The 27,687-nt window shown below is 45.6% G+C and overlaps 1 protein-coding gene and 1 long non-coding RNA gene across 3 annotated transcripts; one reads left to right on the forward strand and one right to left on the reverse strand.

Annotated features, from left to right (window-relative positions):
- On the reverse strand, window positions 1-20,504 carry CCDC174 (coiled-coil domain containing 174). Of its 2 annotated transcripts, XM_060402954.1 has the most exons (12): window positions 20,387-20,504; window positions 17,468-17,572; window positions 16,827-16,927; window positions 15,814-15,904; window positions 11,756-11,814; window positions 9,420-9,597; window positions 6,000-6,095; window positions 4,733-4,875; window positions 4,156-4,250; window positions 3,478-3,610; window positions 1,764-1,916; window positions 1-678 (listed from the first exon to the last, which is right to left on the reverse strand). In XM_060402954.1, exons 2-12 carry the CDS (start codon window positions 17,503-17,505, stop codon window positions 380-382), a joined length of 1,386 nt encoding a protein of 461 aa, XP_060258937.1. In that variant the 5' UTR covers window positions 17,506-17,572; window positions 20,387-20,504; the 3' UTR covers window positions 1-379. The 2 variants fall into 2 exon arrangements, with proteins under 2 accessions (XP_060258937.1, XP_004018598.1); XM_004018549.5 differs by lacking the exon at window positions 15,814-15,904.
- LOC121817279 (uncharacterized) lies at window positions 20,135-27,687 on the forward strand. The gene is made up of 2 exons (XR_006057119.2): window positions 20,135-20,558; window positions 21,031-27,687. It is a non-coding gene; the product is annotated as an uncharacterized LOC121817279 (long non-coding RNA).

Genomic DNA, 27,687 nt, shown 5'->3' on the forward strand with positions numbered 1-27,687 from the left:
TGGCAAAAGGAGAGAAACGGAGCCTTTAATCTGAGTAAGTCATCGGAGTGGGCATGAGAGACAGGCTTACAGATTCCTTAGGATCACAGATTCCTTAGTATCAAATATTACAGAATATGTCTACTCTATCTCAGCTCACGTATAAATCCAGATGAACTGGTGTCTCCATACCGATCAGAATGAAATGAATAGCTAAGTGGCCAGAGTTCCCACAGTACCATTCACTTTCTTCCCTGCTGACAAATCCAGCCTGAGGTCTGGGTCTTCAGGGAAAGGACAGGAAGAGAAAGCTACAATTCAGTCCCTAAAGTTATTTTCTCCACTGTGGGAGAGGAAGGCACCATTAACAGTACAGACCCAAGTTACAGTGTTTTTAACTTCATGTTACTTGTTTATAATATGATATCATATCATCCAGAGTTTCAAAAGTGACCGTCGGGGCTTGTGGTGGGCTGCTGGGGGCAGGAGCGGATGACGTCTGTGACGCGCAGGGGTCATGGCTCTGGCCAGAGTGCTGCCCCGGGTCCCTCTGTGCAGGGGCAGGTCGGCTCCAGGCCTGGCTGCTCAGAGACTCAGTTCTCTTTTGGTCCACAAAGTAATACGATGGTGGCGCAAACTCAGGGTCTCTCTCAGCCCGGAGATCTGACTGTCTCTTCGACCAGTATCCAAAGGAAAAGTCTAGTAAAAAATAAAGTGTTCTTAGAACTGATTATTGAATCATTTGAATGCTTTTAGTTTTTAATCGTCATCTGTCTTTCTTAAAAGCCACCTTACATTCTCCGGAGAACTAAACTACAAGGCGCATGCAATGCCTACAGAAGCACAGGGAAGGAACCGGGCTGAGAAAGAGGAGTGAAAAGTCCCACAGAGAAAAGCTCAGGGAAGGTTCTGTGGAGAAAGAAGGCTGGCGGGTTCTGGGGACAATGCCAAAAAAGCACAAAAACAGAAATAACGAAGTGTTTAAATCATTTGCTTGACATGTTATAGGTACTTCATAGCAAAACACAAGTTTTGTCCTCTACTGAGTTTTAGAAGATACAAAGGGCACTGTCCAGAGCTATCTGTCTCTAACAGCGGCACAGACCCAAGCCACGCGCCATCCGCATCTTTCACTTGAGTCGTGATCTCACAGGCTTCAACAGTTAAGCGAATGTACCACTGAAATGACTGTTTTCAAAATGGCAGAAACCAGAGTCTTTTTCCCAAAGAGAGGTCACTGCAGGTACCACAGTGTCTTTACAGGAAAAAACTTAAAGAAAAATTTGCATAACCTAGTAGAACCATATGTGAATTCAAGTTAATAAACTTGAATGCAGATTGTTTTCAAGAGAGCATAAAAGAGACTGTTAAAAACACAGACTACATTAAAGTACCAAACTTTCCTAAGACTTTAAAAAAGCAGTTCTGGACAAACAGTATCCCGAAGGTGTGAAACCACAAGAGGGCAGCAGGAATTTCCAAAACCTGCCCTTAAGTGCGTCTTTAAAATAGCTCATCCTTTAGGTATGATGCCTTGCAGACCCTAGTCTTTTATATCACACTTTCTAGTGCTTCTGGTTATTGAGAAGAAACAAGCTCAGGGACCTAGAGAATCCTCTAAGCTTCCCAGGACCACTAAGACTCACCAGAATCACAGTCTGCTCAGGAGAACCGACCCCTCACCTTTCCTCTGTTCCACTCGTGGACGTGTGGCACCCTAGGCCTGATAATCCTTCCCCTCCTAAACCAAAATCACAGTCTGCTCAGGAGAACCGACCCCTCACCTTTTCCTCTGTCCCACTCGCGGACGTGTGGCACCCCGGGTCTGGTATCTTTCCTCTCCTGAACGATGACTTCTACTTTGCTACTCTGGGCAGCTGTACGAGGAGCTGGCGTGACGTCTGGTTCTGGGGGCAAAGGCCCAATAACATCTCCATCTATTTTTGTAAAGGAAATAAGACTTCATTACAATAAAGCTTACGACTACTTTAAAAAGTTAAATAGAACATACTTATCCTGAGAGTACAAGCAATACCTGGTATTCACTGAGCACCTATTATATGCCAGGTTGTGGGCTAAGTACTTTGTACACAGTAGTTCACTTAGCTCTTTAACAACCCAATCTCAGGACTGGTACTCCATTCTATCCCCATTTTACAGATAAGGAAAATTACCATCAGAAATGCTACAAAGGTAAATACTGAAGAGCCAGGATTCAAACCCAGATTGGATGGATTTCAAAGTCTCTGTTTGACACTATGCCACCCCACCTCCCCTGATCAACAATCGAAGGACCAGAAACCCTTCAATTACTCAAAGAAAGAGTCTCAGGCAAAGCAAGGGTGACAAGAGGTGGAGCCTGGTGACAGTCTGTAGGCTATTCAATTCTGGCCATAGTTTAAAAGAAAACGGTGTTTTAAAAAAACACTGGTGGCACTTCACGTCTTGTGGAAATGACATGTTCAGGAGTAGAGCAAAAACAGAGAAACAATACACAGAGTTTAACATGTCACAGGAAGACAGCATTTATACAAAACTAAGTGGACCATCTTCCAATTTTTAAGTGTCTCGATCTCCTCTCAAAGCTAAACTGAAGTGAGTTCAGAATTTTAAAATGGCATGGGCTTGTATGTTAGAGCTAGAGAAGCTTCCATCCGCCCCATTGGGATGCAAGTGAGAAGGCTGTGTGTGAATCCCAACGCACAATCCTAGAAAGGTGGCTGGTTCCGGCCCCTTCTTCCCCCGGGCTGAAGCATGAACAGGTCCTGCGGAGCTAGCGACCACGCAGGTGTCAGCAACCCTCTAGGGAACGGGAAGCAGGAAGACTGGAGGAAGCAGGAGAGCAGGTGACCGCCTGGGGCAGAGCTGCCCCCTGCCCTGGACACCCCCAGCACTGCAACGTTAAACTCGAGGAGCAGGCGTCCACCTGGTTTGAGCCAGTCTATGCAGTCTGTTGGGCAGTTCAGCCCAGACGGGCGTGAACTCACACAGTGAGCGTGTCTGACCACAGTACTGAAGTGTTTCCAAGCATGCTGACAGACAGATGTGGTAAGCTGTCTCTACCCACATCTCTACCTTGGCACGCTGTCTCTACCCACATCTGTAAATTATTTACTACCTTTCTGTACGCATGTCTTTTTCAAACACACTTGTAATAACCAATAAAAACTGCCGCCACAGCCAAAGAAAACAGGCCTAAAATATGTACATGCACAACTACATTTTATCCTAAAATACCTTTTAAGCATTTTGCCTCCAAGCCTCACTTACTACAGGGCTACTGTATGAAGCAACAAAATGCACTGCTAACATCCTTGTCTACAACTGGTATTTTCTTGGGAGTAAAAACTGTTCCTGTTCCTGGATGTACCTCTGAGGTGCACTTCTTGCTCAGAAAATAAAACTAGATGGTTGATTTCTACACTGCCATTCCTACTCCTGAGTTGTCAACAGAACTAAAATATTTCCTTTTGAGATTCAGGCACAGCCATGATGTACCTCTGTCCTCTCCCTCTGCTCCACCTTCTTTTGACCCTTTCATCTTCTTCTGTCGGAGCTTGGCAAGTCTTGCTTCTAATATGGCTTTTCTCTTTTCCCTTATATTTTCTCGTTTTGTTCTCTGATCTGTTGTCTGAACAAGGCAGAAAATTAGAAAATGATTAGCCCCATTCACCGTATTTCTGTTGAAAAGGATGAAATAATTTTATTCTAAAAATAAACTGACTTTTCTGCCACCTCTTAGAAGCCATCCATTGAGATGTTCAAAATGAATATCCTTATATAAGTCCTCTTATACAAGCCCTTTGATATTTTCTGAAGTTCATTTCACAGAGCATCCCGGAAGAGTTAACATTTTAGGAAACCAACCAATTCTGCCAATTCCTTAATCCCCCTCTAATAACTTTCCATTTTCTTACCCAGGCCACTTCAAAAGTACCATATTGGAAACTAAATTTAAAAAATCGAAGTCACACAGATTACTTCTGAACAACTATAATCTTAAAAGTCTGAAACACCAAAATAATACGGCAATTATCTTTATGAAACCTGTAACTGAATTCTGAATAGCTATGTACATTTCTAATTAATTTTACGAGATTTTTTTTTTTTTACAGTATGATTCAATGAGAAACCCAACTGTTCAAATCCTTCAAGTCAACTGAGTTTGATCTGTACCTGTTCACGCAGCATTTCTAAGGTTTTCATCTGCTTGTTTCTCAACTCTTTATCTCGGGCAAAAGCAAAGTATCCAACACCGAGCTGCCGGGCCTCTGAAACAGGCAGAAGTTACCCCAAAGATTAGATTTCCCTTCTCAGCGAATTAGATTTATGCCAAATTTCTAGCTGGGCCTCTGAAATAAGTAAAAATTACCCCGAAAATTAGATTTCCCTGCTCAGTGAATTAGATTCAGGACAAATTTCTACCAAAGCAGAAAGGAACACAGGGATGTCTTCCGCACTTTTTTTTTAAGAAGCAGGTAAAAAACGTTATAAGTTTCTTTCACTCTGTTTGCCAAGTGATAAACGCAACAAGTATGCATTAATTTTTTAGTCACAGGTTGTCTCCACTATTCTTGGGGCACACACTTGGATTAACAGACCCTTTGTTAGGCTAAAAAGTGAACAGTTATTTTCAACTCCAAAAGTAGAATTATTTATACAGAAGAGCTGCTTCTTTGTGAATACTTCCTTTCCCACCTGCCATTTAAATGTTCAAGATAAAAAAATGACTTAATCTGCCAGATGACTGTACCATTTTCACGGATGTCTTCATAATGTACGGGCCCCATTGGCCTTCTCAGGGCCTCCCTCTCTTCTTCCTCCCATTGCTGGCGCTGGAGTTCTTTTCTCATATCTTCAGACAATAAGGTTTTCTCATTTGCAGGACTAACGAAACTAGGAGAATAGAGCAAAAATTGTCTTAGGTAACAGCTGTAGCATAGCAATGCTTCAGTTCAGGCATTTGGGGTCATGGATGAGTAACTCTAGTTGTGAAGACGACAGTTCCTTACGGAGGTTTCTGACTCATAATACCATTGGGAAACTGCAAAAAAACTATTTCCTCCTTTCTTTAATCCAAGCAGGCAGCTCGTTGTATTAGCATAATAAAAATCTTGTTTCAGCACTCACATCACTTTCTTTTTTTTTTTTACAGTATGATTCAATGAGAAACCCAACTGTTCAAATCCTTCAAGTCAACTGAGTTTGATCTGTACCTGTTCACGCAGCATTTCTAAGGTTTTCATCTGCTTGTTTCTCAACTCTTTATCTCGGGCAAAAGCAAAGTATCCAACACCGAGCTGCCGGGCTGAATGGAAGGGCCATGCCAGGCAGGGAGAGGAACTATGGGCCTTCAGTGGGGGCCTCCCGTGTAGGGCCTGGTGTCCCAGGCGGTGGCTCAGGGCTTCCCCACTTCCTTCCCTGTGCCAAGCCCAGGCCTACCGGGACATGGACAAAGTGGAGCTTCTCCCAACACTTTTCACACAATAGCTGCCCTTGGTAAGAAGAATTTTATTCTCTGTGATATTTTAGCAAATTACCTCTTTAGATACCACAGAAAAAAATCTACCCATAAGTTCTTACTTCAAAATGCAAAAAGGTATAAAGAAAGAGTTAAGCTGCTTCCCTCCCTGCCCCCACCTTGTCTGGGTCCATGACTCTACCTGCTGTGGGATAACCAAATCTATATTCTTAAACGCACTCTCTATGCAGTGGTTTGTTCATCTACTCTGGGCTCACTCTCCGTTACTCTGTAGACAGACATCCTCCCAAGTAAACAGGCTCTGACTCACTCCTGTTGGTGTGGATGATCAACCATTCAGGTTGTTCTCTGAATGTGGACTGTGTGTGTATATGCACGCTAACCACAAAGAAGTGCTTCTGCAAACATTCCTACACATTAAAGAAATATTCTTACAACAGAGCCCAGAAGAAAACTAACTAAAAACAGCCTCGCTCACAAAACAATCCCTGTGTCTGCATGTCAGACCTGGGCAAAGCACTGTGTGTCACACACTTACAGCCTCCCCTGAAGATTTTTATCCATTTCCAGCAGATCCGGCAAATCCTTTCTCATGCAGCGCCGGGATCGCCCTAAAGAATCCACGTAATCCACCCTGAAATAAAAGTGGAAACATGTGAAAAGCTGCACATCACATATGGTCCCCTCAGATAAGGAGCTGGTGCACAATGGAAAGTTAATATTGGCTCCATCACAAACCCATCACCAAGGGCCTCCTGGGCAACCCAAACTGTAAACAATCCACCTGCAGTGCAGGAGACCCACCTTCAACCCATGGGTCGGGAAGAACCCCTGGAGAAGGGCATGGCAACCCACTCCAGTATTCTCGCCTGGAGAATCCCATGGACAGAGGAGCCTGGTGGCTACAGTCCACGTGATCACAGAGTCGGACATGACTGAGCAACTGACACGCATCACCAAGAAATACCCTCAACCTGAGAGGCCACCACCATTGGTGCAAACACGCTCTTCACACTCAGAAGCTGACACACAATAGGTTCAATGCACCCCTGATTAAATCTTAGTTTTAGAAACTATAGAAAATGATTGATCGTGTGTATCTCCGATCTCAAAGATAAAACTCCACACAGACCCCTGCTGCACTATTTCAGAAATTACTTTGACCTGGTTTACACATTTGCAAGGAGATCCAACCAGTCCATCCTAAAAGAGATCAGTCCTGGGTTCACTGGAAGGACTGATGTTGAAGCTGAAACTCCCAATCCTTTGGTTACCTGATGCGAAAAGCTGACTCACTGGAAAAGACCCTGATGCTGGGAAAGATTGAAGGCGGGGGGAGAAGGGGACGACAGAGGATGAGATGGTTGGATGGCATCACCAACTCAATGGACATGAGTGTGGGTGAACTCCGGGAGTTGGTGATGGACAGGGAGGCCTGAATAGAAGTATTCCGAAAGTCTTTTTAACTAGGAGGAAGCCAAGGCAACACACAGTTTGTACTGCAAAAGTGCCTCAACAGTGGGCCAGTCTGTTATCTTTTACCCTTGTTCTTCTTTCCTCATCTTGGCCCAAAGTAAGTACCTTGTTTCGTGTACCAGGCAGGGAAACCGGGCAGCCAGCAAGGCCAGTGAAGTACTCCGATGCCCACACAGGAAATAAGGGCAGGTTTTCATGGATAATATTTCGTTTGCATTATGATGCAAAAGATTTTTAATGTTTTTAAATTACAGGTAGGGACTCCCCCAGATCCTTTGGCAGGAGGCTGAAAGCAGAGAAGGGCCAGCAGTGCTGCTGAGCCAACCCAAGGTCAGATTCCCACGCATGTGGCTTGTGGTTTTGTGAGTCTTTTCTTTCCAGTTGGACATGCCAAATCCAACTGTCAGCCTGTGATTTAAAAGGTGACCATGGGAATCCACAACTACAGTCCTAAAGCTGATGACCACAGAAATAAAACCTCCAACAGCAAAAAGCAGTTTCTCCCTTTTCTTCTTTTCCTTCAACGAATGGAGAACCAAAACCACCTAACCAGATGGTCTGAGTAATTATTTACAGTATTTTTGTGGAAAGATTTTCCACCACCTGGAACTTAACTGCAAAAAGATTTTACAAGCAGTTACAATTCTGGAACCTAATTTAGAAACAAAAAAAAGTGTGAGAACTGCTTGCAGTGCATCTTCCTTCACCCTGTGGGGCACGTGACACCTCAGCTGCCCTTCAAGGTCTTCCAATCGATAACAAATTGGTTGTAATCATACAGGCATTCATGGGGGGGGGTGGGGGGACATTAAACCTTTCAAAGGAGACGAGATTTCTGCTCTGAAAAGCAATCAAAGCTATTCTGTCTCTGGAGAAGGCCTCCAAAACATACAGATCTCATTGAAACAGAAGTGGCAGGACAGCAGCCAGCAACAAAAATCAACGCGCAAGCTCTCAGGGGAACAATCACCTGAGGCCAGAGGGGAGCACAGGAGGGCTCAGTCATGCCCGCTTCACAGGACGCTGGGGGAAGTTAGGGCACAGGCCCTTGAAACGCTCCTAACAAGAGCAGGCAGGATCTAGAAAGTACCAAGAGTTTGCCTCAACCCTTTGCTGGTAACGAGGCCAGCTACGTGTCAATATGGGCTTCTCAGGTCACTCAGCGGTAAGGAATCCAGCTGCCAGTGCAGGAGAGGCAGGAGAAGCGGGTTCAAGTTTTGGGTTGGGAAGATCCCTGGAGGAGAAAATGACAACCCACTCCAGTATTCTCGCCTGGAAAATTCCATGGATAGAGAAGTCTGGCGGGCTACAGTTCATGGGGTTGCAAAGAGTCAGACGCAACTTACCGACTAAACAACAAGACCCAAAGGAGCAAGTATGTTTAAGTGCTATCAGAGTCCAGACGAGGGAGAGACCATTTAGACTAGAAATGCTCAAGAAACGTATGACGAAAGAGATGGCATCATACCCGCTCCTCTGTGCCTGCTATAGCAAGCAAGCCACTAAGCCCACCTCAGATGTAAGTGTTTCAGAAGGTTGGTAAGAAGACCCTTCTGCAGCATGAAGATGCAAGTTCCCTGCGTTCCCGAGCAGTGGGGACCGCTCTTTTCACTCATAAAAGACTCCTTCCCGCGGGGGGAATGGCTGACAAAAGATCAACAGGTCCTGCTGACAACCCTAAGCAGTTTCTAACAAACACGGCCATGATGTGGACATCTGAGCCTTCGGCGGGGAAGGGTGGGCTCCACACCGGCAGGAAGAGTCAGGCAGGGTTGCTCCTAGGAACACAGCATCAGTGCGCCTGCATGCAATCACAGCCCTTCTGAACAAGGGCTCAGGTCTTAGGTACAGAAAAATCACCATGGCATTTCCTCTGCAGTTTCTTTGTAAAAAAAAGACTAGTTTGGTTTCTCCATCATTCACCTACTAGGTATCACCATCCCTGTTCTGCAGATGAGGAAACTGAAGCCAAGAGAGGGTAGGAACCTGCCACAACCATACCACCAGTCAAAGGCAGAGCCCGTGCTGTCCAGACACAGGTCCGTGATACCCTAAACCATACTGGCAGAAAAAGCCACAGCCGGGGTAAGGCTCACCGGATCAGTTCTGCCAGCCCGTTTTCACTGGAAGCAGAGCTCATGCTATCTACATGATGATGCCTGAATAAGGACCTGGGTAAGGCGGCAGGGTGGGTAGAGAGGAACATTCTCTGCCTACACAACTCTCTCACATCAATGAAACAGGGGAAACAATGCCTCCCCGCCTGGCACAGTGCCTGGCACATGGCAGGAACACAGTCTATTTGTAATTATTTCAAGTAGCAGCCACTACATCTACATCTACAAATGCAATCCTACTTAGAGGGGAGTCTCTAAGAAAGACTAGAGAGAAATGCCTCGATAACAGCAAAATAACATGGCTCTCAAAAAGTAAACCCAAGTCTGACAACATTAACATAACCAAATGGCATAATATCACCAACCATTCTTCACTGGGATCCTGGGGCGGAGGAATATCTTTTTCAGAAAGAGCTTCCTCATCATCGTCTCTTTCTTCGGTCTTTCTGTAATCTCTATTGGCACCAATCGCTTCCATTTCTTTGTGTTTGTCTATCATTTTCTGTGTGAAATCCACAAGGTACATATCCTCCACTTCTTCATCTAGGACACAAAAATCAATTTTCAGATGCATGGAACTGATATGAATCAGTCACAGTCACCCCTGGGCGGCTATGCCCCCTGACAGTTCACCAGTTGAGGTCTCCACCTGCCCCGTAAAAGCTCAAAAGGCACAGAGCCTCCTGGGGGCCTGACAGAGAAGCTGTAGACAGGCCACTGGACACACATACCACATACAAAACATCTTGAAAAGCCTGCAGTTTTCTGCTGCCTCATCAATAACAAGACTAGAAGATAAAAGTGTCTGACTTCAAGAGACTCATCTAGCCAATCAGATAACACAGAGGCAGAACAGCATTGCTCAGTCAGCCTTTGTGACTCAGTGATTCCCTGTCTCTAACCACGTGGGTCGTATCCCATAACCCTGGGTATACTGCTGCAGAATGTCAAGTGTTCAAAGGGTCCTAACACAGGTAAAAGAAGTCATCTGAATTCTTTTCAATCCATGAACACCACCTTTGGGTGAGGCATGGGGCCAGGATCTGCAGAGCATAGAGAAATGTCTAACATGCCATCTATCTGCAGGCCGTACCTACTTGAGCTGAAACCGACACTGAAAGTTAAATAGTAACCCATGATTCTAATTTAACACAGGATAGCGGATGCATTCATGAACCATGTATGCATCAAGTTTCACTCTGCTGGATTTAAGCTCTGAAGAACAGATGGTAGGTTCCCTACTACCAGGGGTTGATGTTACCCTCACTGTACAGTGGGAAATAACTGAGGCTCCACAACTTGCCCAAACGTGCTGGTCCAATAAGCCCATCAGGAGGTGGGCCTACCGGTATGGACAGAACCAAATCTCCATGCCCACACACTCCTTTGCCTTGATTCTATATTAACAATATAAGTAAAGTTTGAATCAAATGAAAAAAGACTATATTTTTAGCCACAAGAACATGTAATTCAACTGGGAAAGAAATACATTTTCCCAGAGCTGAGTTAAAATAAAACCACAGAACAGTGAGGCCTCCTGGCTGGCTGACACCTGCTGCTGCTTCAGTGGGAAAGCAGGGCCTCCCCCAGAGCCCTCGGCTTTGTGAGCACCCAGCCTGACCCTGCTGGGCTCCCAACACACAGGAACATGGCCCTGGTGTCTGGGCAGCCGTGGTCAGGGTCCAGCCCCTCCTCTCCTGCTGCGCCCCCCACCTGGCCCTCAGCCCTAGCCCCACAAGTCAGCCCAGCCAGCTCTGGCCCTCTCCTCCCTCTGCTCTCCCCATTCCTCCCTGCAGAAGCCCTTCTCCAGTTCTCCAAAACCTTCAAGATCCCCATCAGAGCCACATTCTCCCTAAAGACTTCCACATATGCCTTTTGAAAGCAGTAAGAGACACACTGCCTTGTAAAATCTCTTTCATTGCCGTTGAACTTTAGGCTGGGTTTCCTTTTTGTGGGGCAGGTATGAGGAGGGAGAATCATTTAATTACTATCTTAGAAGCAACTATACCCGGCTTCCCAGGCAGCAGAGTGGTCAAGGTTCTGAGCTTCCACTGCAGAGGGTACAGGTTCGATCCCTGGTCGGGGAACTAACATCTTGCACATTGTGCAGCACAGTAAAAAATGTTTTACTTTTTAAAAAATAAATTACAAAAGCAACTATAAGCACTTCAAAGAAAAAAATTAAACACAGAGGAAAGAAAACAGGGGAAAAGGAATAACGCCAGTACTCTGATATAACCGTAATTCCCCTCAGGCTGTTTTTTCTTAAATACAGCCATAACTGTTTGCAATTATGGCCTATTTAGACCTTTTTCCCTAAACTTCTCTTCTTCTGTGCCATTTTCCTCCCCTGACGATGCCTCCGTTGAGGAGAGAGGCAGAGAGTCCGGCTAATACTGTACTGACTGTCCCTCTATCATGCCTAACAGGCCCAGCACCCACGGGGCAAATTAAAAACTACTGCTGATTTTCTTATCTCTTGTGCTGACACTCAGGCCTTCCCCAGGAGCTCAGCTGGTGAAGAATCCACCGGCAATGCAGAAGACCCCAGTCTGATTCCTGGGTTAGGAAGATGCTGACACAGAAAGTCAAATCTATTTAAGTTTCTCCCTATTCTCATAATTATTTTAACAAATATAAGAAAATATCACAGAGTTGTATGAATTACACATAATAAAGATGCATAAATAATTATATTTACCGATAAAGTCTCCTTTGGTCATTTTTTCATATAATTTGGCTTTTTCTTCCAATTTCTCCCTAGGAGAAAAAAAAAAAAGACAAGTATAAAAGTGGTCTTATCACTGCCACTCCTGGTAAACTGCTCTCCCCGGCCTTACTGCTGCAACCTAGCCTGATGACTAGAGCTGAGTCCCCACCCTGAGGGGACTCTCAGACCCAGCCAGGTCTGCTCTGCCAACTACACATAAAGCCTGGCCCATGTTTCTTTCATTCACGACTGTACCAAAGGACCAAAAACAATGCCTGGTGCATAGCAGATGTTCAGTCAGTATTTGAAGAATGAATACATGAATGAATGAAGATTCCAATTTAATTTAAATGTCAAATACAACAAATTAAATACCAAAAAAGGAGAGGTATCTAAACAAAAACATTTTCTGTTACGGATCACCAAATTTCACAGTAACTCTCTATCACTGGTTTTATACAAGGGTCCCTGGTCTTCCCTTGGCTAATTAGGTCTCTTTAAGGGAGGTAGAGACCAACCTCTTAGAAGTCTGTTAAAAATATGATCATGCCTATTTTATACAGAACATAGATAAATTATTCATGACAGATAGCTAATAAAAAACAAACATCAACCCTGGCATTTCAATTCAGCAGCCTCTCTGCTCATGTTAATTCTAGTGACATTTATTCTTTAGTGGCTAAGAACTGACAATTCTTTTATTCTAGAACTACTTATGATGATAAAGAGCACCAAAGAAGTCATCTGAGCATTTGCTTGTAAAGGACTGTACTTTATCATAGCAGAAAATTTCATTTCTAATGGTGAGTATGACGTTAGCTAATAGAGCATAAGATGTTATGAAGAAACTCAAATGAACATTTTGGTCAATCCAATACAAAGCCACAGTAATCAAAATAGTATGGGACTGGCATAAAAACAGACACACAGATCAACGGAACGGACACAGAGCCCCGAGATAAACCCACACACATATGGTCAACTAATTTACAACAGAAGAGTCAAGAATATGCAATGGGGAAAGAGCTGTCTCGTGAATAAATGGTGTTGGGAAAACTGGACAGCCACATGCAAAACGATGAACCTAAAAAACAGTATTACACATCTGAATCAAAAATTCACAATGGGACCATAAAACTCCTAGAAGAAAACACAGGCAACACATTCCTGCATCAGTGTGGCAATGAAGCTTCCAGATCTGACAACAAAAGGAAAGGCCACAAAAGCAAAAATAAACAAAAGGGACTATATCAAACTAAAAAGCTTCTGCAGAGCAAAGGAAACCATCACCAAAACGAAAAGGCAACCTGTTACTGAATGGGAGAAAATATTCGCAAATCTTATGTCTGCCATAGGCTCAACATCCAAAATAAAGAACTTACAACTCAACACCAAGAAAACCAAACAGTGCAACTTTAAAAAAGGACCTGAATAACCATCTTGTCGGAGACATACAGATGGGCAACAGGTACATGAAAAGGTGCTCAGCATGAGGGGAATAGAGACCGAAACCACAGTGAGATGTCACCTCACACCTAACAGGACAGCTGCTACAAAAAGATAAGAAATAACAAGCGTCGGCTGGTGAGGACGTGGAGAAAAGGAAATCTTCATGCAGTGTAAGGGGGAATGTAAACTGGGGCAGCCACTAAGGAAAAAGAGCATGAGATTCCTCACAAAATAAACAGAACTACCATATGGGAGCTTCCCTGGCAACCCAGCGGTCAGGACTCTGAGTATCCACTGCAGGGGCATGAGTTCACTCTTGTATAAGGGGCTGCCCAGAGAACTTAAGATCCTGCATGCCACACAGTATGGCCAAAAAAAAGTTAAATAAGTTCGTGAGCAGCTGCCAGAGGCAGCAGGAGGATGGGGAGGAAACGGATGAACTGGGTGAAAATGTACAAACTTCCAGTTATAAAATATGTCAGCAATGAGGATGCAACGTCCAGCACATGAATACAGCTAATGCTATATTGCATACCTGAAGTCTGTCATAAGAGTAGATCTCAAACGTTCCTAGTTAAGTGTTAGTTATTCAGTCATGTCCGACTCGTTGCGATCCCATGGGCTGGAGCCTGCCAGGCTCCTCGGTTTGTGGGATTCTCCAGGCAAGAATACTGGAGTGGGTTGCCATTCCCTTCTCCAGGGGATCTTCCTGACACAGGTATCAAACTGTGTGGTGATAGATGTTAGTTAATTATTAGATCTATACATCATGAAAAACGCTGGGCTGGAAGAAGCACAAGCTGGAATCAAGACTGCCAGGAGAAATATCAATAACCTCAGATATGCAGATGACACCACCCTTGTGGCAGAAAGTGAAGAGGAACTAAAAAGCTTCTTGATGAAAGCGAAAGAGGAGAATGAAAAAGTTGGCTTAAAGCTCAACATTCAGAAACCTAAGATCATGGCATCTGGTCCCATCACTTCATGGCAAATAGATGGGGAAACAGTGGGAACTGTGTCAGACTTTATTTTTGGGGGCTCCAAAATCACTGCAGATGGTGACTGCAGCCATAAAATTAAAAGATGCTTACTCCTTGGAAGGAAAGTTATGACCAACCTAGACAGCATATTAAAAAGCAGAGACATTACTTTGCCAACAAAGGCCTGTCTAGTCAAGGCTATGGTTTTTCCTGTGGTCATGTATGGATGTGAGAGTTGGACTATAAAGAAAGCTGAGCGCAAAAGAATTGATGCTTTTGAACTGTGGTGTTGGAGAAGACTCTTGAGAGTCCCTTGGACTGCAAGGAGATCTAACCAGTCCATCCTAAAGGAGATCAGTCCTGGGTGTTCATTGGAAGGACTGATGCTGAAGCTGAAACTCCAATACTCTGGCCACCTCATGAGAAGAGTTGACTCACTGGAAAAGACACTGATGCCGGGAGGGATTGGGGACAGGAGGAGAAGGGGATGACAGAGGATGAGATGGCTGGACGGCATCAGCGACTTGACGGACATGAGCTTGGGTAAACTCCAGGAGTTGGTGATGCACAGGGAGGCCTGGCATGCTGTGATTCATGGGGTCGCAAAGAGTCAGACACGACTGAGCAACTGAGCGACTGGACTGAACTGACTGTGGTGAGCACTTCACAACAGATACAAATACTGAGTTACTCTGTTATACATCTGAAACTAATACAATGTTATGTTTCAATTACACCTTAATAAAATACACATACAAAGCCTAAAAAAGTTACAGCATCTTTCAACAAAATTAAAATTCTAAGCATAATGTACAATAGTGAGAAAAATGTCTCAACAGTGAACATGTCTTTAAGTAAAGTCTCCAGCCTGTTGGGGATAGGTCAAACGCTAAGAAAATAATCCCTAAATGGACTAATATTCTGCCCTTTATTCTTAGACCCAGAAGAGCCAAGCAGTCTGAGCAACCATTATTTTCAACTACCAACTTTTTATTATGCCATGGATCTAAACACACAGATGGCAGTCAGGCCAGAGATTGAAACTTGGGATTCTGAATCCAGGGTGCTAGTGCAAACAGGGGAAGAGCTCTTCTTGACAGAAGAATGCCAGCTAGTAAACAGAATGGAAAAATAATACACATGGAATGACAGATGTAGAAAAATGCTGATTTTGAAACCATCAGTGTAATAACTGGCCCAGTGATGACATCATCATCACATGAACACACACTGGTAAACAGAACATCCACACAGCCTGTTTCCCTCCTTAGACTATTATTAATTTCAAATGAGGAAGAGCGTCTTATCTGTGGAAAACTACAACAGACCTACCTTAACTGAGCGATCAAACTTATCATCACCAATAATGACTTAAGCTGACATCATGAACCTCCTGATGGGACTCAACAGGACATATCATCACCTAGCTAGTGTAAGAACCGTTGGTGATTAGTCTGACTCTAATGAGATGGTGGGACACCGCAGACACAACTGGCCTGGACTTTTCAAATGATGTCAACGGTGTAACAGACAACAAAAAGGCAAGGGAGGGACTTCCCCGGTGGCCCAGTGGTTGAGAATCCGCCTGCCAATGTAGGGAGCCCAGGTTCTGTCCCTCACCTGTGAACTAGGATCCCACGAGCCACAGGGCAATCAAGCCCGTGGGCCACGATTACTGAGCCCATGTGTAACTGCTGAAGCTTCCTGTGCCCTACAACAAGAGAAGTCACCACAGTGAGAATCCCTCACACTACAACTAGAGAGCAGCCCCTACTCACCGAAACTCAGGGCAGCCATAATTAAATAAAATGTAAACATTTTTTTAAACAGGCAAAGGAACTGTTATCTATTCAAAGAGACTAAAGAGATATGACAACTACATGCAATGCATACTCTTTAATTAAACATTTTAAAAAACAATAAAGGACGTATCTGTACTAGGATAATGGGTGAAATATGAATATGGACCATATGATACTACTTTATCAGTGGCAAACTTCCGGGATATGATAGCAGTATTGTGGTTATGCAGGAAAATGTCCTTATTCCTGTATGACCACAGTACTGCTGCCACATCCCAGAAACATGCCACTGATAAAATAGTATCATATAGAAGATATACGCTGAAATATTTAGAGGTAAAGTACAGTGATGTTCAACAAAGTTTCTCTATACACACAAGAGAGGGAAGGGAAGAAAGAAAGCAAATTTTAAAAGATGTTAAGTGGTGAATTTAGGTGAAAAGTATTAGAATGTAGTCTTGTTTCAAATATTCTGCTGGTTTGAAGCTTTTCATATTAAAAAGTTGGGAGGAAAATTCAATTTCTAATTACCGATAACATAGCACCTAGTAGCCCTGAACCACACCACATGGACACTTCTTAAACACTTGTGGATTATCTCAGTGCCTAACAGGGGCTCACAGGGGGACTGTTTCATCTTTTAAACTGAGGCTATGTCTTATCTTCTTATAAGATTATAAATATGTCTGCAAATTATATTATTTTCAGGTAATAGAGTATCTGATTAGGAGGATGATAAAAATTAAAACTATAAATCAATTAAGGGTGGACTTTCACCTCTTTGCTCAGGGAGCCACAAAGGTAGCTCCGTTTATTAGAGAGCAGCTTTACCTCGCTTTGTCCAAAGTCTTCTGTTCTTCAATCTTCTGTTCAGCATCCTTTTCAGCTCGATTAGAAACTCCTGCATTCTGTTTGCTCCAGATACTTGGTTTCTGGAGAATTTAAAAAACATAGAATCACCAACTGACTACAAAAAATCTCTACTTGTACATCAGAAAGGGGAAAAAAAGATAATTAGATCTTGTGAATCAATGGAAATAACTGGACCTCTGACAGCCAACCTATGTCCTGCAAATAAACTATACATAGCAAAGCTGGAGCTGGGGAAAAAAAAAAAGACCCTAAATTACATTTAAAAATTTCTTTATACAATTGCAGTTACTTTTTTAAATCTCCTGAATGATTACAACCTAGTTCAAGACTTTAATGAAAAATACATAACAGATTTAGTAATACAAATAATAGATACCATTACTTACAAAATTGGAAAAATACTCATATATTGAAGAATTAGAGCATTATAATGTGCTTTTGAATCTTACTAATTTCTATTTGAAATATTTTATGCAGATGTTCAAATACAAGACAAGGATTCATAGGTAGCAGATACCCTGTACACTTTCAAAAAACCTAATTATGGTTTAATTCCCCTATGTTTGGGGTCAATGGAGATAATTAGATTTTATGTTTACCTTGTTGGTTGGTTTTGGTTTTCCCAAAACTCCAGCATCTTTTAGAAGTTTTTCTTGTTTGAATTCTTCTTGTTTTCGGAAGAGTTCAGCCTTAAGGTCTACCAACTAGAATAAAGCCAATAAGCAAAAAAACAAAAAAAACAATTAACTCTAATGAGTGATTGGATTTCTAAGTTTTTACAATTCTGAAAACAAGATCACAAGCTCTTATAAATGGACAAAAGTGGATATAAAATTAAATGTTTAAATGCAGAGTCTAGTACAAAATAAATCCAAGTCATCTTTCATTCCAGCTCTGTGGAAAACATATTTAATTTTCAACACTTCAAGGCTTTCCTCTGGGCAAAGAGAGGATGATAAGAAAGCAAATGGGATCTGCATCTTCTAGGCTCAGATCCAGGTAACATCATTAACCACTGTCTCTCTGACTGCCATTGTACTCAGCTTTTTCATGTAGTAAAAGGAAAAAAAAAATTGTTTTAATTTCACTTAAACATCACAACCATTTGTTATTTTTACAGGAAAACGTCTTTGATAGGCAACAATCTGAGCCCTAGTATGTGCCTGGCACTTAACAATGAAGAGCAGAATACAAATGTGAATTAGACATACTCCTGCCTCAAAGAACCTACAATCTAGTAAGAACTGTAACTTACAACACCAGTCAGATGTAATATGTGACTTTAAGAGTGAAATTAAGTGGCATAAAAATTCAGATAAAGGAGTATTTCCTTTTGTCCAGAGTAATCAGAGATGGCTTTGAAATGAGCCTTAAAGGACAGGCAAGATTTCAACAGCTAGAAATAAAACAGACTGAGTGAATTTTGTTTCCCTATGTTTTAGAAACCGCAAGTTTAGCTTGTGGTTAAGAACAAGAAAAGCCAGGGCAAAAGGAACAGGGGACTTGGATCTATCATCACTATCTACCCTGCACAAAAGGGTATAATGGCAGTTTCCTTTTTAAGGATGGAAGTACAGCTGCTTGTATACTTGGGCATTTGTAAACTGAATACTTAAAAAGCCCTGCATTACAGACTTTTAAGGGAAATCAAAATGACTGCATTCAGTGATTTCTATTTTGCAAGTATTTAAAAATAGGTTTGGCACAGATTTTAATAACGTCAAGAGCTGGTTTATCCCAGAACCTAATATTCTAAATTTTAAAAAACAAATTTAAAACTTAAGCTTTTTCTTCTAAGCCTTCTTAACCACATCAAAGTCGCACATTTTCCTACTATACTTTTGAATTTTAAAAGGAAGATGCTCAGAGAAGTGTCAGCTCTCAGATGGCATTCACGTTATTATTACTAATTTTAACCCATCAGGAAAGAATAACGGATTTTATAGCTTTTTGGTTCCTAATCCTATAACATTATGTGCGTGTGCTAAGTCACTTCAGTCACGCGAAACTCTTTGCAACCCCATGGACTGTAGCTCTCCAGGCTCCTCTGTCCATGGGATTCTCTAGCCAAGAGTACTGGAGTGGGTTCCCATGCCCTCCTCCAGGGGATCTTCCCGATCCAGGGGCCGAACACCCCATCTCTTCTGTCTCCTGCATTGGCAAGCAAGTTCCTTACCACTAGCGCCACCCGGGAAGCCCTCAAACATTATTAACTAGTACCGATTTTCAGTATGAGATGGCGGCAAGGGGCTCAAATATTGGGATATTTCCTTCATATCCCTTGCACCTCAACATTCTGCAGTAAATCCAAGATTAAGCCAAAGGTTAGGCAATTCGCTGTGATATACTGGAAAAGACAACTGCCGTGGAGTTAACCAGACTGAGTGGGCCCAGTTCTATCACTAAGAACTCTGTATGTGAGCTGAAGAAAGACACTTCATTTTCTGAGCCTCAGTGGCCTTATCTCTAAAGTGGGGATATGACTAGCGCCTGCCTCCTAATGCAGTTAGTAGAGTGCAGCGAGACTGCATATAAAGTGCTGGCACAAACAAGCACTGAGAACTGGTTTTCTTCCTCAGTCCAGCTCAGTTGCTCAGTGGCGTCCCATTCTTTGCGACCCCGGGGACTGCAGCACACCAGGCCTCCCTGTCCATCACCAACTCCCCGAGCCTGCTCAAACTCATGTCCATTGAGCGGGTGATGCCATCCAACCATCTCATCCTCTGTCGCCCCCTTTTTCTCCTGCCCTCAATCTTTCCCAGCATCAGGGTCTTTTCCAATGAGTCGGTTCTTCGCATCAGGTGGCCAAAGGATTGGAGTTTCAGCTTCAGCATCAGTCCTTCCAATTAATATTCAGGACTGATTTCCTTTAGGATGGACTGGTTAAATCTCCTTGCAGTCCAAGGGACTCAAGAAGTAACTAAACTAACAAAAGTGCTTACATCCTATTAGACCTTACAGCTCCCGGGCAGCGCATCCTACGGGTGTATTAACAACTGCTTAGCCCTCCTCCTGCCGGGGGACGCTGGGCCTCTCGGACCCCGGGGAAGAAGTCACACTAATGTTCTGGGGAGGGGGGGCGGGGGGGGCACCGTGCTGGTCCCTGAGCTCAAGGGGAACGTGTCTGCACAGCTCGCAGAGGCCGGGGTCCCCCTCTGATAGTCACGGAGACGAGGCTGCCAAGAAGGCCTGGCCTGTCGTCGCGGAGGGGAGGCGGGGACAGTCCTAACCCGGAAAAGACACCAGGCTCAGGACGGCGTCTGAGGGGAGAGCCCGGGCCCGGCGCCCCGGCAGAGGGGAGGCTAAACTCAGCGTTCAACTAGTGAGAAAGTGGGCCCGCTCCCCGTAAGGAAGGAAGCGCGCTCCTCCTTTTTTCCAGAGAAAAGCCAGGTCCGGGGTCCTCTCTGAGGAGAGATCAAGTCTGGGCCCCCGAGTGAAGAAACAAGCTAGGTCGAGATTCTTATTCTGCGGAGGCGAGGAGACGCGGAGCCCGTAGCATCATCTATCCCCGTACTCACCGAGGACGCCGTGACTTCCAAAGGCTTCTTTCGCCTGTCCATATTCGCCCCGGAGTGGCCGGCGGTGTACGCCTCAAGGTGCCAGGCCGGCCTCTTACACCGCCTTCCGCTGGAACCGGAAGTCGACGCAGCAGAGCGTAGCTATTTATGGCTCGGGCGCCATCTTGAGAAGGTCAGTGTCGCGAGTAATGTGTCCTTCACCATTTTGAGACGGTCAGAGGGTACCCAGAAGGGAAGCTAATTGCTAAGGCCATCTTGAAAAAGGCAGAAGGTAATAGGGCTAGTGTTTGGTGCCATCTTGAGAAGGTCTACATAAGCCCTGCAGGGCAATGCACGCCATCTTGAGTGGGGCGGATTGGGTGTGGCAAAGACGCCATCTTGGGAAGGGCGGAGTGAACTGACATGATTATCTTCCTAGTGAAAAGAAAGAAACTTTAGTAGGCCTGAAAAGATCTAAACACCGTTTGAAGACCTGCCTGCCGTTCGCCAGGCACTGCTTGGTGCAAATCACAGGTTAATTTATTTAAAATCTTACAAGAGTCATATGAGCTAAAGATTAGCATATTAATTCTAGTAGAAATAAGAACAATCATAATAGCTAATGTTGATACACTGCTTACTTTGTGTCACTTTACATATTTCAGCTGGAGAAGGAAATGACAACCCACTCCAATATTCTTGTCTGGAGAATCCCAGGAACAGAGGAACTTGACAAGCTGCAGTCCCTGGGTCACAGAGTTAGACACTGCTGAGTGGCTAAAACACACACTTATTTCAGCTGGTAAGAACAGGAACTCCAGATACTAACTTCCTCAGTTGATACCACTCCTTTACCACTTATCAGTTGTGTGACCTTAAGAAAGTTACTTACTTTCTCTGTGCTTCAGTTTCCAAATGGGAATAAAATAGTACTTACTACATGGGGCTCAGTGAAAATTAGATGAAGTAAATGAGCTAGTCTATAAAAATATTAATGACTGTGCTATTCAGACTAATGACAGCCCCCAGATGCCCATCTTCTAATCCCCAGAACCTGTCATTATGTTACCTTACGTGGCAAAAGGGAATTTGCACATGTGATTAAATTAAAGATTTTGAGATGAGGTTATCTAAGTAAGTTCAATGGAATGCAGGAGATCAAATCAGTTAATCCTAAAGGAAATCAACCCTGAATATTCATTGGAAGGACTTGATGCTGAGGTTGAAGCTCCAGTACTTTGGCCACCTGATGCGGAGAGCTGATTTATGAAGACCCTGATGCTGGACAAGATTGAGGGCAGGAGGAGAAGGGGCGACAGAGGACGAGATGGTTGGATGGCATCACCGACTCAGTGGACATGAACTTGAGCAAACTCTGGGAGATGGTGAAGGACAGGGCAGCCTGGCATGCTGCAGTCCATGGGGTCACAAAGAGCTGGGCAAGACTGAATGACTAAACAACTACAACAATCACAAGCGTGTTTTCTGTAAGAGGGAGGCAGAAAGGTCAGAATCAGTGAGAGAGATCTGAAGTCACTCCACTATGGGCTTTGAAGAGGGAGCATCAGACTCATGCCGAGGAATGCAGGCAGCCTCTAGAAGCTCGAAGAGACAAGGAACTGAGTCCTCCTCTAGAGCCTGCAATGCAGCGCTGCTGACGCCTAGGTTTCAGCCGTGTAACGTTCATTTCAGACTCCTCACCTCCAGAGCTTTAAGAGAGTGAATTTGTGTGGTTTTAAACCACTGTGGTGATGTGTTACAGCAGCAGTAAGAAACTGATGCGAATGATAACGACTGCAGCAATGGCACGCGTGCACCTCTTTTCATGGATTAGCTCATTTAGTCCTTGCAAGGATCCCAGAGGTGGGAGCTGTTTATCCCATGTCACTGAGGAGAAGAAGGAGGCCCAAGAGGTTAAATGACATGACAAAGGGCGTTTGCCACCCAGTAAGTAATGGACCAGTGTTCTTCCCTGGAGACTCGGAAGGACAGAGGAGCCTGGGGGGCCACAGTCCGTGGGCTCACAAAGAATCGGATGCAACTGAGCGAATAAGCATGAATGTATACACAAGCGATGGATCGCAGCGTCAAAAAATAACTCAAAGACAGAGAGTTATTTATTTGCTTGCTATTTACCTGTAAAGAGAAGAAGAATCTTTAGTTTCTTTGCCAGCCGGCCACTGTGAGTGAGGCTGGTCAGCGTTCTGATCTTCCGCTGATAGAAAGAACATTTAGTTGTTTATGGGTGCCCCAGAAGACCTGGAGAGTTTAGCTTTCTCTGTGCGAGGCCCGTCAGCGTCCTTGCCACCATCTCCATGTTCATCGTTGCTGTTGTTCAGTCCATAAGCTGTGTCCAACTCTTTCTGACCCCAGGGACTGCAGCACGCCAGGCTTCCCTGTCCTTCACCATCTCCCGGAGCTTGCTCAAACTCATGCCCATTGAGTCGGTGAAGCCATCCAATCATCTCATCCTCTGTCACCCCCTTCTCCTCCTGCCTTCAATCTTTCCAAGCATCAGGGTCTTTTCTAATGAGTCGGCTCCTCGCTTGTTCATTAGACAGGTTTGTACTATCACCCTTATCTGAAGTCCTCTCTACTGTGGCATCCAGCCTGATTTCAGTTGCCTTTCAAGCCATTTCAGTCACCAGGAGCAAACCAATGAGTCTCCCCGATGCCCCCAGCCCCTGCACACATCCACGTCTGGAGAAGCACAGAAACCTTAATCTGGATTGACCAGAATACCCTCCTGGCACTCCAACCATTTTTCACATACTCCGTTCCTCAAATTTTCCTCTTCCTTTTATGCTTTCCAAATGTCTGGGTCTGTCTAGAATTGCCTTTCTCTAAGGGGCTTCCCTGGTGGCTCAGAAGGTAAAGAATCGGCCTGCAGTGCAGGAGACCCAGCTTTGATCCCTGGAGCGGGAAGATCCCCTGGAGAAGGGAATGGCAACCCACTCCAGTATTCTTGCCTGGAGAATTCCCATGGACAGAGGAGCCTGGCGGGCGACAGTCCGTGGGATCGCAGAGAAGCAGACAGGACTGAACGGGTAACACTTCCACTTTCACTAGGTACAAAAACCGAGGCCACAGCCCTCTGTTCGTCACCACACTACGCTGTCTTCCTGGGGTGTCATGTTCTAAACCGGATGTCAGGCCACAGTGTCTCGAACACAGACCTGGGTTTGTTCTGGAAGAGAGGGGAGGGCAGGCCCCTGGTCTTGAGAAGCACAAACGATTTCCTCTAGGCCCACACTCAGCTGAACTGCACCCCTCTGCTTACCTTGAGAACCTCACATCACCCCTCTGAGCCTCACTTCTGGCACCCAGGTGCGTGCACGGATGTTTAAGGTACAGAGGAGTGTGGCAATGGTGTGCAAGCCACAAAGTGCTGTGCACGCATCTCTCTGGGGACACAGAAGCTCACTCAGCACCGGTTTTCTCACCGCAGAAGGCTCGTGCCTGGGGGACAGGCAGTGTTATGACACTGCATATTTCGCAGTGCTTTCAGCTCCAGCTTCTGCCCCAACCCCTGTTGGGTCCCCCAGGGGTGAGGCTGGGTGGGAGAGCAATTATCTTTTCCTTTTTCCCTCCTATTGGACTTTAATGATCTGTCAGCTCTCCTAGGGACTGTAAATAAAGGGGTAGGAGAGGTGACTTTTGGAAACACACTGCAATGATTCTCCCCGTGAGCATAGCCACCCAGGCAGGCTCTTGTTTTTAAAGTGGGGCCCTGCAGTCTCTGGCATGAAGTTTCATAGCGACGGGGTTGCAAGCTGTCGCCCCCATGCTGCCATGGTTAATGTTTTAATTGGTAATTAAGTCGAGAGGTCCAATTCAGCCCAGGCTCCTTTCGGCACGTGCGTGGTCTCTCTCCACAGTCTCCTGTTTCCTCAAAGGGAAAAACGTGTCTCTCCCAGACGCGTCCCACCTGCAGTGTCTTAACTTTTGTTCCATCTCCCACACATTGTCTCTGATCCCAAGTTACTCAGTAGTGTGGCTGGATCAGCCAAGTCCACTGTGTGAAAAAAAAGATTAGGTCAGATCTAAGCAAAATTAGGTTCTAAATATGAGCAGAGCATGCGGTATAAAGATACCCAGACTCATGGTCTGGATGACGAAGACGCTCACCTTTATTAGGATCAGGCACAGAATCAGGTATTAGCATTACCTCATGGGCTCCTCACAACAGCCTCGATGGTGGGTGCTGTTATTGTTTTATTACGCAGATGAGGCAACTGAGACTCAGAGAGGTTGAGTGACTAGTCCACGGTCACACATCTAGTCTTGGCCCCAGGATGTGATCTCAGGAAGCCTCGCTCCAGGACCTCACACTGTCCTCCTCCTGTGGATCTGAGACTGTATTCACCATACTCACTCATTCATGTAATCATTAATCCATTCAGCTTTACTGGAGAAGGGGGACATCTTTATAGGAGCTGGCCCCAGAATATTTCTGCAGTTGGGCACTGTCATTACATCACTGCAGACAGGAGGGACCCACCAGGTAAATGCCAGGAGGTCTGATGGGGCAAGCTGGAACTGGGCATGGATCCTCTGGTGCCCTGAAAAGCCCACCTGAGCTTGCAAATCTGGGGGTAACCGGATAGTTAGTGGGGCTTTTCCAACAGCCTGAGAAATCGGTGCTTGTGGCCATCGCTGAAAACAAGAGGTGCTAAGAACTCTACAACCTTGAGAAAACCGCCAACAAGCAGGGCCCAAGTGCTGCCTCCCAACTTCAACCCGACAGCTTCTTATGAGCAGGATATGCTTTACAATGTCTTGCTTGTGGTCCTCGTCCTTCACATGTCCGGAGGTGGAAATGATCCAGGTTCCTTTGCGGCCCCAAGTCTGATCTGACGATGTACTTGGAAGGAAAAGGTCCGGAACCACATTCCTTCCTGCAGACACTCTTGGGTCCCAGAGCCCGGGGCCTGAGCTATTTATTGTGGATGCCCTGCTGCCCACTGTCGCTTCCTGTATGGTCTAGATGGATGCAGGTAGAGACAGGGCGGGAGAGGTGCCCATGGGGGATGGACCACGACTCTCACAAGAGAGACACTAACAATGGCTTCATGCCTCCTGGTTCCCGCAAGGGAGGGGCACGCTGCAGGGAAGCTGCCGCCAGCCAGCCAGCCAGCCAGGACCATGATTTTGGTGGGAGGAAGCTAGGATCCGGTCTTGGAGGGTGGGGAAGGCCTAGGATCATTAAGAGAGGGAGACGCAGAGGTTGCCTGGGTGACCAGGGCTGTTTTCATGAGCACATCCTCCGTCCCTTCATTCCAGAGCCTCCCTCCACACCCCAAATCCCTCTTCTTCCCTCCCCCAGAGTTCACCCTCAGAACAACACACACAGGGACTTCCCTGGTGGTCCAGTGGTTAAGAATCCGCCTTGCAAAGCAGGGGACATCGGTTCGATCCTGGGTCCAGGAAGATCCTATATGCCTTGGGGTAACCAAGCCTGTGTGTCAGAACTACTGAAGCCTGAGCACCCTGGAGCCTGGGCTGTGTGCAACAAGAGAAACTGCTGCACTGAGAAGCACTCACACCACAGCTGGAGAGTAGCCCCCGCTCGCCGCAATTCGAGAAAGAATGCACAGCAACGAAGACCCAGCGCAGCCAAAAATTAAAAAATGTTCTGTTTTAAGAGAAGAAGCAAAGGCTGCCTGGGTGACCAAGAGCCTGTTCGTGAAAGCACCTTCTCCGTTCTTTCATTCCAGAGAGCCTCCCCCTGCGCCCCGACTCCATCTTCTTCCTCCCCGCGTTCAGCCTCCACACGACACACGCAGGGAGTTGACTGTTCTGCTTTTATTCGAGCATTCTATACCCAACACGTGGCTAACAGGGGCCTGCTCCATGCTGGGAATCATGCCAGGGGCTTGGCACACACTCTCCCCATTTACCTGCATAGCAGCTGGGGCCCCCGGGGAGGACTTTTACACCCATCTCACAGATGAGAAGAGATGGTGACTCAGCTGAGCCAGAATTCCATCCAGGGATATTGCCTGCAAAGACTGCTCTTGCCACTCATAACCATCTACTCATTCATTCAAAAAATAGCTATTTTTGACATGTGCCAGCTGTTGTGCAAGGCACTGGCGGTATAGAAATAAACGAGGCGGACACGGTGCTTGTCTCTGTGTCCTCAGTTTCCAGGGGGAAGACAGACCCCTCCGTCACAAGATAACTGGCACACCGGCTCACTATAAGTCACGGCCGTTGCCATTGGAAGGATGATGGATAGGTCTTGTGAGGACAGAGAAACAGGAGGTGGTGGGAGCGATCTAATACAGACTGTGGTCAGGGAAGCTGTCTCTGGGCAGGTGACATTTCAGCTGTACCTGACGGACTTCCCTGGTGGTGCAGTGGCTAAGAACCTGCCTGCCGATGCAGGCGGCATGGGTTCCACCCCTGGCCCAGGAAGGTCGCCCATGCACCACAACTGTTGAGCCTGCAAGCCTGGAGCCTGTGCTGCAACAAGAGAAGAAGCCACCGCCGTGAGCAGCCCACACACCGCAATGAAGAGTAGCCCCTGCTCACTGCAACAGTGAAGGCCCAGGCCAGCCAAAGATAAATGAACTCGACCTGAAGAGCTGGGAGAGCAAGAGGAAAGGCATTTAAGAAACTGCTGTGTTAGTCGCTTAGTCGTGTCCAACTCTTTGCGACCCCGTGGACTGTAGCCACCAGGCTCCTCTGTCCGTGGGATTCTTCAGGCAAGAATACTGGAGTGGGGTGCCCTTCCCTTCTCCAGGGGATCTTCCCGACGCAGGGATCGAACCCAGGTCTCCTGCACTGCAGGCAGATTCTTTAGCATCTGAGCCACCAGGGAAGTCAAGCTGTGCAGTGGCTATGCTTTTTTCTTTTGGGGGTGGGGTGGGGGCTTCCCTGGTGGCTCGGATGGTAAATAATCCTCCCGTAATGTGAGAGACCTGGGTTCGATCACTGAGTCAGGAAGATCCCCTGGAGAAGGGAACAGCTACCCACTCCACTATTCTTGCTGGGAGAATCCCATGGACAGAGGAGCCTGGTAGGCTACAGTCCACAGGGTCGCAAAGAGTCGAACACGACTGAGCGACTTTCACTTTCCTGGATTCTAACTTTTCATTTAAGGAACATCAGTGATGTACTCACTGCCGTCAAAGCAAGGAAGGGGCTGGCTCTGCAGGAGAGACGACCTGTAGACCCAATTCTGGAATGCTTGGGAATGCCAAAGCTGGAAGCTGAATTCCAGGGCAGGTGGAAATTGTAATTTCTCTCATATCAAGACAAAGTTGCCACACATGCCACCTTGACTTAGAAGTCCAAATAAAGAAAATGATATCCAA

Source organism: Ovis aries, chromosome 19 (assembly GCF_016772045.2).
Source record: "Ovis aries strain OAR_USU_Benz2616 breed Rambouillet chromosome 19, ARS-UI_Ramb_v3.0, whole genome shotgun sequence".
NCBI classification, from domain to species: domain Eukaryota; kingdom Metazoa; phylum Chordata; class Mammalia; order Artiodactyla; family Bovidae; genus Ovis; species Ovis aries.